This window comes from Ambystoma mexicanum, chromosome 9 (genome assembly GCF_040938575.1).
Source record: "Ambystoma mexicanum isolate Mex_15411 chromosome 9, UKY_AmexF1_1, whole genome shotgun sequence".
NCBI lineage: Eukaryota > Metazoa > Chordata > Amphibia > Caudata > Ambystomatidae > Ambystoma > Ambystoma mexicanum.
In genome coordinates, this window is record NC_090931.1 from 999,789,684 (window position 1) to 999,801,962 (window position 12,279).

Here is a 12,279-nt window from a genome sequence, read left to right on the forward strand (position 1 = left end):
AAGCACACATTGGGCAGGATGGAACAGGGGGACACACTGAGGGAGCGTGCCAGTGTGCTCTTACATGTACAAAAGAAATGGAGTGAAAAGGCAGCACTGCTTTGCTGAAAGCCAAAAATCCCCATTAAAAAGGAAACTTTTTCACCTTTAAAATAATGCTTCTGGCGCTATTTTCATCTGCTCTTCCTTAAACCACTGTTAAGCCCTGCCATGCCCAGTATACCCCATTGTGCATCAGCAAAACCAAGCATCATTTCTGAATGACAGGCCCTGTCAAACCAACTGAGAAAAAACAAGGAACTCCACTTTTACCCGCAGGAAAACACGTTAATTTTCTTCACAAAATATCAAAGATCAGTAGTTCAAAGGAACTCCAGCTATCTGGGCCATGTCAATTTCAATGCTTCTGTGCTTCAAACAAAACTCTTGCATACAAGAAATAACTATGGCCGAATAACAGTGTGGGAATCTGATGGGAGATGCAAAACCGAATTTAAAAAGAAATGCCAGCTTTTCACCATAACTGTAAAAATGGGCTTTGCAGACTAAAGGAGAAAAAATGCCTGTTTTAAAAAGAAAACGGTTGAATGAAAGCCTGCCATTATCTAGCAATGTGAAGGGGCTTGTTGTTGCTGAAAATACACACATGGACTATTTTATTCCACAGGCTTGTTTTAATGCAGGACCAAATATAAGAAAATAAAGGTTTTAAACCTCCTGGGTTAGATTTGCAAGCTTCCAAAAACAGGTTATTCCAGTTGGCAGAGCTAAAGCTTCCCCCAAAAAAGGGAACTACCATAAACTTTCAGGTTTATGCTGAGAGGATGACAGAAACAAAAGGACCTCTCAGTAATTACTAGGTTGGACAGAATCTGGTCTGGGCTGAACTCACTGACAATGAAACTCCCAGGACAAGGGAGTGTCCAGTGGGAAAGGGGCAATAAACGTTCAATTAAGCTGGAAAAACCCATCCTCCCTCTGGGGGAAGTGACAGTTGGTGGCAGCTGAAGAAAATAAATGGTCCAGTGACAGACAAAGGGCTGCCATTTGCTTGCAAAGACTATTTATGAATAAAAATGTAAAGACTTTTATCTCTGCAGCAGGACTTTGTAAAAATTGTGCAGTTTAAAAGTGATTTTATGGGCTTTCATTTAAGACATGGTAGAATTCACTGACACCATGGGAATTGAAATGGCAAAGAATCAGGGATTACAAGGAAAGCATCCATGGTGCCAATGTGAATTTGTATACTTACATCCCTTATGATAATCCACACATGTGTATAAAGTTATGGAATTTTAGGCCAAATCATCCATACTCAAAATCACCAAAAAGTATTAGACGGGCGAAACAATGTCTCACAGATTGAAGAGTTGGAGTGCTATGCTCTACACAAAATATGGAACCTGTGTATATAATTTGCTAAGAGATTTCAACTGTATAAATGTACTGTTTGGGGCAAAATCGGATTTTTGCTGAAATAACTGTGGGAGGTTTTTGAACATTGTAAACTCACATCATGAATCTGACATCATTCTCTTGAAATCCAACCAGCTGAGAGCGAGGCGGGGACTAGCACCTCTGGCCAATCCAGTCGGTTAGAGGTGTGCTAAGTTAAGCCTGCCCAGCCATATACTTTGATGGGGTCACTATGCCTTATAAATAAGAGTCCCTGACCAGGCTCTAGACACACACTCTTCCTGCTTTTCCTGCGCCAGCGTTCCTGTTCCATTCATCCTGGTGAGTCCAGATTCCAACTACAAGGCCTGAGCATTGCTAACCCTTCCAGCTAGGCCTCAATTCTACAATCCCAAATAACCAAAGGGAGAAAGCTGTGGTATTCTTTGGGAAGCATCCGGAAACCACTAACTGCTGCCAACTATCTGCATCCAGCGGTACGTGTGCCATCCAGTGACCAGAATTACCATCTGGAGACCCGGCCATGCCCAGCTGTCTTTTGCCCAGCTGTCCTTTGCCAGGCGCGCAGCCGTGTGGCAACCAGAGCCTGATGATGGTCCAAAAATCCCAAACTAAAAGTGGACTGCAAGTATAATCCCTACCCCATAGAAATCCATAGTCTACCTTGTCGTGCATTTGTCCTTATCCCACTCTCTGTCATCCTATCCTGATCCCGATAACTTGTTGAAACTGTTAGAATTATCCTTGCATCCTGTCCTTAATTTTTAAGTACTAGCGCCATTTCTTTTCAATGTGATTGTGTGTAATCCTAAACCATAAGTCATATTTTGAGTGATTGGACTGGTTTCTGCCTGGGTTGGGTGCTGGGGAGACCTAGTTAAACTCACAAATCAACTTTGGATCTTACTGTGTCCATCTTTGGTGGTCTAGTCTGAATACTCTAGTTTAAAGTAAAACTGTTCTTGTCACAGCCGATTTCCTTTCCTATTTCACAGCTTCATTTTGCTCAAAGCGCACCTTTTTATATTTTGCATAACTCATCCTGTTTCATAGCTAGAGACCTATTTTCACTTCTATAGTGTCCGAGATATACCCATCCCCCAGCCAAAATACTGCATCACGATTTGCAATATTTCACCCGTTTCTTAAAGAAACCGTTTGAGTACATTTACATGGAAATTGAAAGGAAATGAAACTTTTACACGTGTCATTTGGCTGCAATCAGTTTTAAACGTTCCACTCCGTTTTCAATTGTATGCTCTTGGTAATCCATTGCTGGTGATTGTTAGTGTCTATGCATTGTTGCTTTAGTGAGAAATTGTATTTACCTTAAAGTTTTAACTGCACATTAATTATTTGTCCATTTCCCAGTGTCATTTCATAACATTGCAAGGGGTTTAAAATCTGTTTTCCACTCTTATTTGATGAGGGAAAGTCGGATTTTAGATTCCGTTTTCTGCCTCTTATTCCCGATTACCTGCTGTGTCTTTCTATCCAGTCAGAATTCAATTATTTGTGGGTTGAGGGTGCTATCTTTCCTAAATCAAAAGTGCTCCTATTCCCTGGTGTTTTGTAAATGTTCCACTAGAAGGTTAAACCAAGCACAGTGCTTACATTCTCATTGTAATTATCACCCCATTGGTGATTGCTTCCCCATATTAAAAATGGTATGATTTATTTTGAATTTTAAAATAAATAAATATTGCAGTTTACAAACCAGCCTGGTTCATGGTCCATTGTGACCTGGGGTATTTGAAAAGGGGGTGTGATACGAGTTGTGTACCATCTCAAATTGAATCCGCATAAAATAAGTAGAAAAGCATCGAGTTGTGCGCTACATATTAGGCCGAGACCAAAGTTTGTTTCGCCTGATTGAAATCCTTAACATGGGTCCTCAACCTACATATGAAGGAGGCAGCTTCTAGATGTCTAACACCCTAGGAACAGATTTTAAAATTGCCAGCCACCACAATGATACTGATATCCAAACTCTACAAGACTATCAACAAAGAGGGAACTACCAATAAGCACCCGTATCATGAGGGTTCGGAGAAAACGGGGGCGGAAGATTAGAGGCAGAAGGCAGGGAGACGCTATTTCATGACACCAGAAATACACTTTAGCACATAACTTGCAGAGCCACAAATCAAGATACTAACAAGATGGTATCTCACACCTGAGAGACTAATTTGAGGGGTCAGTTTTCTCAGTGTTCGAAATGTTATTGGTAACAAAAAGAAGTGCAAATAAACCCTTACTAAACCTATGCTACCAGGAAGTTCCCGGCCTAGTCTAAGTTCTAAGGGGATATCTCCTAGCATACACAAAACTGGCCCTCACACTAACCAATAAAACATTCAAAGTAAATCATAAACAACATAGATAAGTGATTATCAAACAACCAGTGACTTGGATGACCTGCCCTGTCCTGGGTAGATCGCTTTCCCTGGATTGTCCAAAGTTAATCTCTCCAAGTGTTCATAAAGAAAAGTAAAGTCTCAAATGAGTTCTCGAGAGTTCCAAAGGAAACAAAAGTTCACCCAAATAAAAGTCCACTCCTATTAGTTCTTTAGCTTTCTCTTGGAAGGTTCCCCTTCCAATTCCAGCAGAGAAAACGGCACCAATTGCAATCCTGGATGGTATTGCCACAGTTCAAAGATACAAGGGGTCACTTCTGCTTCAACAACTATCCACGTTTGTATAACGTCTGCAGTGTCTTTGTTATAATTTGTCAGGATGCTGCTTCTTAGGGTAATGCTTTCTTCTTGACAACTCCATTTGACTACTGTAACTGTGAAGGCAGGCTCCTTTGCTCCACAGTATGCCACTGCTTCAACTAACTTTAATACAACATTCACTGACAGTATTATAGACGACCACAGTGAGTTCTTCTTCAATTTGGTACTTTATGAATGTTAGGCAATTTAAAGACAAGACTCTTCGACCTCCTCAGGTAGGCATTACACACTTCTTTCCTATGTTATCAGAAAAGGGCAGCATCTTTGTCTCTTCTGTCTGTCTTACTGCAGTCAATATAATCTGCATTTGCTTTCAGACTGCTTCTCTATAAACGTCAACAGGCTCAGCATTACAGATTGTTGACTTATTCTTACAAGTACCCCTCCCCAGCTTTATTCACACCTTCGTTCCAGTAGTTACCCTGTAGCCGTATTGCCACTCTTCCAGCTTTGACTAACATAGTCACACTGGTATCGGAGGACACTGGACCTTTAAAAACTTTGTATACAGGCGGTTACGTTTCAATAGGGCTGGTTTCAATATAGAAAGGATTTGCCTACTGGCTTGGGCAATGGTTGCTCCGCTCTTTAAATCAGCAACTTCTATGTTTATAGAATACTTGTTCTGGATGTTATAAGGTTCAAGCTTCACAAGGGAAACAAATTTAGTTACACGCAAACACTCTTTGATGAATATTTTCACCTTAAGATATGTAAGGACGTGCATTCCCTTTTATTAGCAAGGAGTGATAATTGGACTCTGACCGGGAATTATCCACACGCGACCTCTCTATTATAATATTCCTTGTAACAGGTTGTGAAAGTCGGTTTAAACCTTCCGAGCGATTTAGCAAAGCGTTCCCCTTCTTAACTGGAGATATGCAACCACTTCGGTAAAGTTATACTGTTCAACAATGGGAACTTGAAAACGTTTTGTTTTACGCGAGCACTCTGACTTGTATTAGATGTGCGCGTGACAAATTTCCATTGTTATTGTGACTTTTCACAGCAACTAACGACTTCTAGCCGATCCTATTCTTACAAGAGTTATAATTGAGCTGGTAACAGTTACCAGCAGGGGTTTTTCAGTGAACCTGAACACAGAGCTTCACTCAACGGCTCCGGGAACACTGCAGGTGCGGGATGCTTCCACTTCCTGACTTCTCCTCCTACTACTACTACTTTAGGCACTCTTGGGACCCACTCCCCTCTACAGCATGGGTGTCAGGTCTGGCCTCAACCACAGGGTGTATCCTTCACTCCTCTTTCCCTCGGCTTGCTTCTGCACACAGGCCTCTGGTTGCAGCACGTTCTCGGCACTGCAATTAAAGCCACTAGGCGCGCCTAGAAGACCTACAATCTCGGCACGTCTCTCTGAGTGCAGCCACGGCAAGGCAGGGTTTGAGAACAAAGGACCAACTCGGAGCATGCAGTTAAAATATGTTCTTCTCCCGTCCCGGCGCCCCTTAAGTGATCACACTCCCTCATGAACTGCCAGCCTCGTGCTCTACTGCTTCTGCTGCTACTACTACTACTTCTACTAGCCCACTAGCTCCTGCTCTCTCCACCTTCATGCTGCAGTCTTTTATGCCCCTCAGGTGGGGCAATTGATTTCAGGTGCAGGCTCTTAATGTTAATTGCCTAACTCTGTCACAAAGGCTGTTAGGCCCACTTGCCTGTCCTTTACTTCTAAAAGCCACGTCAGCCCTCTTGTCAGTTTCAATTCTTGTGGGATTCTGGGACATGTAGTTCATTGGAAGTGTTTTCCCACTTCTTTTATACTTTTAAGGGTAGCTTTAATTCCCTTATTTTTAGAAGAGGGATTGTGGGTTTCTATCTTATTAGAGACAGATGGTACAGAAAAGGCCACATTTCCGCCATTCCTTGTAGTGTACCTTTGATATTGAGGAGGATTTTTTTTTTAGGAATATCAGATTTGATCAAATATGTTGCGGGGTTAAAACCTTAGGATTGATCATTTGTTTTACTAGGAGGTTGAGATATGTTAAAATGACAATAAGCCAGAATCTCTTCTGAAATTGTGTTAAGAATATGCCTTTCAGAGGATAAATACTGTGTCTCCCCCCCCCATGGACTCTCCACACTACCCTGGGCCTGTCTCCGGCTAGGTGATCCTTCTGAGGTTCACCACCCCAGGATTGGGATCAGGAAGCATTTGCCCTTTCCTGGCCACCTGGGAGGGGACTTTAGGCAGGGATTTGGTGAGGGATCCGCAGGATTCCTCACACTAATCAGTTGCCAACTGATCTTTGTTGGAGATGCAAAAGGGATAGGCAATAGTTGCTGCACATTCTATGGAACTCTCCCAGTTTACAAGCATAATGGCTGGAGGTTCGCTGCAAACTGAAGGAGATCCTATGGGTGGAAAAACAGGATATTCCCTTTATATAATACCGGGCGGGGTAGATCTGGTAGGACCACAGCTGCCAGTGCTCAGGGGCATCTTATAGCTCATATGCTTTTAGCAACCAAGCTGGTTATATTAGCCAGTTGGAGGGAGACATCAACGCTCAGTGGATGTCTGGTTGAACAATGTGTGGCATATATTAGCGATGGAGAACTTTACTGCAGTAATTAGGAGGGTCTGGAGACCCTTTTGGAAGGCTATGTAGCCCATTCTTGCTCTATATGGAAAATAATAGAATGATTTATATTGCCCGCTAAGACGGATAGTGTTAAATGTAATCTATATGCCCCAAGTGTTTACAACTATGTTACTCCAACTGACATAGTCCCATCATGAACATTTTGTTCGATCATTGCTGGGGGAGTGGTGGGGGGGAGGAATAAGGGGGATTGTTCAAGCATTTCATTCCAATAGTCTACTATGGCTATGTAGACACATTGCTTCTTATGATAAAATAAAATAACGGGTTAAAAAGAATCCTAACCTTTGGCTAGTGTAGGGCAAGTGGGAAAGTCCCTGAAGTACATAAATTAACCAACATTTAGGAAGACCGCCTCAAGGATAAGAGAAGGCCAGAAAGTAGGGATTAACGTTCGGTAGCGCTAACCAAGGGGTATGATTCCTGGGCTAGGGATGACATCACGGAAATGAGGGAGAGAAGGATGGCCCTGTGCCCCACACAAAGTAAAAAGAAATTGTGAACTGGCCTGAGGCTCAAGAGAGTTTTCTGGGAGTTCTGTGACACCCATCATCCTTCTGAGCAATCTAGGATTCCTACCTCAAGGCAGTAGGTCCAATAGGGTAACACAGGAAGACTGTGGTAAACAGCACAGAAACAGTCCCAGCACTGGACTTGCAGTCCAGCAAGTGAGGACGACAGAGGATGTTGAACAGCCCAGGATGGACCCCCCAGAAGCCAAAAGAAACATTCCAACTTCAGACAATTCTGCAGCAATAGGGGTAAGAATCTGCTAGATTGAGAAATGCACTGCTCTCCACTATATCTATCCTTTCACTCATGGGCTAGCCTAAACCAGCCCTCCAATCTCACCACACAGACACACAGCTTTTGGAAGTTAGCCAATCAGGCTAGACCTAAAAACTGCGAAACACTACAATTTGCATATTGGACCTGTCTGTGGCAGGAACCACTCTAAGCTAATCGAAACCACTAAAGAGGGTGCAGGGCTGGACTCAGAGTTGGCCCATCTGTGCACAGCAGTCTTTTAGGCCTGCCTGATGGTTTACCTCCACAGAGGGAGTGCCCAAAACAAAACGAACAAATAATAAGACCTACTGCACACCCAGCGAATCTAAAATATAGCTACCACCAGCCAACTCCACACCACCATTGTAAGGTGATAGTCACTCTAGAGCCAAAATGGGGTGCTTAAAACACACCCTTTTCCTAGGAGTTATATGGGCTACCCTAGGTCAGCAGGAGAAATTGCAGTGGCAGGGGGACTTCAGTAGAAGTTCAGTTCTAGAAAAAAACAACGTAAAAAGCAAGCGCTTTAGGGTTCCATAAATTGGGATAGCAGAACCCCAAAAAGGGACCCAACAAACACTATGTTCTTAAATGTTATTAACTTGTCTAATACAATGTAAAACCATATTAATGTTCTCTGTTGCGGGTACATTAAAAAACACTTTATATGGGGATTTGGGCTTTGACGACAGGTTTAGCACCAGGGTGTACAGCGAGATAGAACTGGCAGCGGCAGATACTTGCTGTGGACTAGAGCATAGGGCACTATATACTGCTGGAATTAGCATGGGATTCCTATCCTTTTCAAATTGTTTTATTCCATAGATGCACACGTATCTGAGTCACTACTCTGGGACCACAGGTCAGTGCAAGATGGCAGGAGAGGACTAATGGTTTTCTGCTGGATTTATGTTTAGACTATACCCTTGTTAGAGGGAGGCTGTTGCAATACAAGCATTGCATCAAAATAGTTCTCGTACCTTCAGCTCACACTGCTAATTGCAAGCTTTGGCTATTCGTTGCTGTTCAAAGTCCCATAACACCAGAAAATAAAATTGCGAAATACCTAGAAAAGGAATGTCATCAACATTCTCAATCCGACTAACATTTCCACATGGTTTAGATCACCTGACCTTTAGATGCCTTGTGAAAGGGGGGGGTCAGAAAGCACCACATGATGGAAGACTCAATAGAACTCAAACAAAAAGGGAGAACTCCTCCTTACTAATAAGGCTACAGGAGGAGTATATAAATAAAGGAGCAGGAGGATGATGCATTAAATTCCTGTTTTGAGATGCAGATGGATACAGGCTCTAGGGTCTTGCAAACTCAGAGCTTTAGAAATAATCCATAGCTCGAGAGATAGGGGTGGTGAGAAGAGTGAACAATAGATAAAGCCTGAGAGGGGTGTTGAGATTTTTTAGAAAGAACCAGAGTTCCATGCAAGCCTGAAAAGACAGAATTTTGAAAAACTTGGAAAGGCACTGACAAACCAACCAGAGATGGGAACCTTGCGAAAAGAATTTACAGGTGAAAGAACAGACTCAGACTAAGTAAGCCTGATCGAGAAAGTAGAAAACTACAGAAAATAAATGTGCCTTATAGAATAAAGGAGGATATTTGAGTTGAAGTAATAATGTCCTTGTTTTATTAATACCACTTTGCGACACTGCGTAATCCAGCTTTCCGTCTCATGACCATTTCCTTGCTTGTGATTACTGCTCTCCTGCCTTAGATACCTGTTCCCCGTCTACTCTATAGAAACTTGACCTCTACCTTCATTCGGTGGTCTGAATGGAGTTTATTTTATGCAAGGGCTTTCCTCAGATGTGTTAACACCCCTTCCACCAAGGATCAGTTTGACCCCTTTTCTTCTGTGGTCAGCAGAATGTCTTTTAGGGAAGAGAAGTTGTTGCACTTCCTAGAAATAAGCATCCAGGTAAGACCTGCATTTCACAGATGAGGAATAAGATTTCCAAAAAGAATTATTAAAAAATCGATCCACTGTACAGGGTTAGTGTACAGTTAAAACACGTTCTCTACCTCCTGCTGTAATAGCAGATGGCTGTATTGGCAAACAAAAATAGTTATATAAAAAACAGTTTGCTTTTAATGTATTAAAAGATGGCACGAGTTTGATAGTGATCGCAAACATTTCATATTCATTTGAAATATACCAAGCACTTATACAGTCGCAGTCCATGCAACTTGCCTGAATGCCAAATGGCTGATCTCTAATGTTCATATCATCCTTGGCATATCTGTGAAGCAGAGGAAAAACAAAAGCACATTTTAATGAGCACCTTCAACCCCGTGCCCGCTTCACGGACACAGCACATAAACGTTTGCCATTTATTCCATAGAAAAGTTAATGAATGCAAAACTGGCCACAGAATCATGTTGGTGTATAACGCTTCACTGCACTAATGAGAATCCAGAGGTATTACGTTTTATGAAGACCTTTAATCTGTCAGAATTTCAAAATATGATTTGTGAATTAGAGCCTGAATGCTTCACGATCTTGCTTTTTGTTCAAAGTACACTGGCTTCCGTCTCTTAAAATAACCAAGGCAAACAAGCGTAATCTGTCACAGTTTTTTACATTTCTGTTCCGGTGAAATTTCCAATCTAAGGACGAGCGTTGCGGGCTGGATGGGTACCACAATATCGTTTTTCATCCAACAAAAGCAAAATGTAGGAACATGCAACAAACTGACGTGAATTTTCAATACAGACTGTCGCATGCTCTGCAAATGTGCCTACAATATAGCCAACTGTACCTTTAAGCACACGTAACATATGTGTTGGGTACCACTGCTTGTGGGCGAGTGAGAAAAAGGGAGGGATATTAAGTGTATGAGTGAGCGAGCGTGAGAGTGTGTATGAATGAAAGAGTAAGGGAAATAGTGAGTGAAAGAGCTAGAGTGTCTGTAGACAAAATGTGGTGGAAGGGAGTGAGAGTTGGAAGCGGCATCATGTTTTGCATCTGCATATAGCTACTGGGGTATCATTGCTCAAATAGAACATCTAATAAATCTTCACAGACTGGGAATTGTGTTCATTGTGTAATTTTGGAGATACGTCACCAGGTAGATTTCAAACCATTACCAAGCGCTAACATACAAGCCTTGCATGTTGCTAAATCTCTTCAGAACTGGTAGCCTCAGTCCATATGCAATAAAAGCAGGTAGTCAATGACACCCTGTGAAGCTTTAAAAAAAAAAAAAAAAAGTAAAACAAAGCACACGGCACTGGTCTAAAGGGCCCGACATTGTATTGAAATGACGTCCAGCATTTCATCCAAATCTACATTCTTTGAAAAGTAACACTAAAGACAGAACAGCCAGTACTCATAGCATACAGGTTCTTTTGATCGCAATATTATGGGAATCTTTGAGGAAAGTACAGGGATTAGAGACAATGTCAACAAAAGAAAGGTCCTCTACCCGTTGATGTGCCCCTATAGCGCTCACAAATCTGCACTATGTTCAGATTGATTGCAACAAACTAAATTAGCAGATTAGCCACAGAGCAGAACCACAGATGGTTGGTGTGCCTGAGTAATGTGAAGATGCGTATGGCTTATCAGTACAAGAGTTACTATTAAGACTAACTTTTACTTACTAGAATATCGAGCTGCTCCTTTTTCAAACATGAGCAACCCAATAACTAAGAATAACCAGACTATAAAACTGTGGTATCCAACGTTTTTATGCCGACACCCTCCCTCCTCGACCTCCCCTTTGACTAAAATATTGTCCTCAGATCCCCCCCACATTCTCCTATTTGTTTTAATAAAAATAGTGACCAAACTACTTTTCTAAAGAACCCCATCCCCCTCCAGGACATCCTTCGGGGAGGGTGGGGGTGGGGGGCATCCCCACAGCCTGAAGAGCACTACCATAAGGGACATCACATATCAAAGTCTTCAAGAAAATACTGTGATTGAAAACCTTTGTGCGTCTGCCTGGTGTGTGATTGAAGATATGGGAGATCTAGCAGATACAAATTTTCATTTCTGAGATCAGTTTACTTTTTCCTGAATTGCTGGAGGATTTACCACAAAGATGGGATGGCAAGTTTGGCCATACTGGATGGGACATAGGTCCTTTGTCTTAGCTCAGTTTTCGTTGTTCTCCTCCCAGTCCTTGCTAGCTAGACTGGATGTCATGTACTGGATTGTTTTTGGGCTGTTTTCATGTTGCCCAGTCGTTATCCTCATTTACCTAGCGCCTTGAAGAAGAAAGGTCTGCCACAGAAAAGTATTATGATACTGTTGCTAACAGTGGTTACACTGTATGCTACTATTTTTAGGAGTATCGAAACCATGTAGATCTGGTAGAATAAGAGTGTGCTAAACTTTGGTAGGCCTTTGAGTCTAGGTTTAAAATTGTTACCCCCTTCTGCCCATCTAGGTACTACATTGAGTAAATGGGTTACCTGCATGTAACCTGTTTCGATTGCCAACCAGAGGTTGGAAGGGATGTGTGATCTGTTCCTACATTTCCAGTGTGTTATGATATTTTACTTGCATCGCGCCCATACACAAGTGTTTGAGTGCGACGAAGGGAGGGAGGACAAAACAACAATCTTACTAGGCCCAGTGACATTGAGAGCGTGCAAGTGCTGTGGATTCGAAGCATGCCAGAGAAGTACTGCGTTTTTCTTACCTCACCCCCTATCATAAGTGTCTGATGGGTTGTCAC

At 42.2% G+C, this 12,279-nt stretch overlaps 1 protein-coding gene across 1 annotated transcript in view; it reads right to left on the reverse strand.

Moving 5' to 3' along the window:
* Nucleotides 1–12,279, reverse strand: part of CIR1 (corepressor interacting with RBPJ, CIR1) — a 476,807-nt gene that overhangs the window by 247,329 nt on the left and 217,199 nt on the right. The window contains exon 6 of the mRNA XM_069616242.1: nt 9,786–9,834. Within this exon, the coding sequence (XP_069472343.1) occupies nt 9,786–9,834 (49 nt within the window). The remainder of the gene's footprint in view (nt 1–9,785; nt 9,835–12,279) is intronic.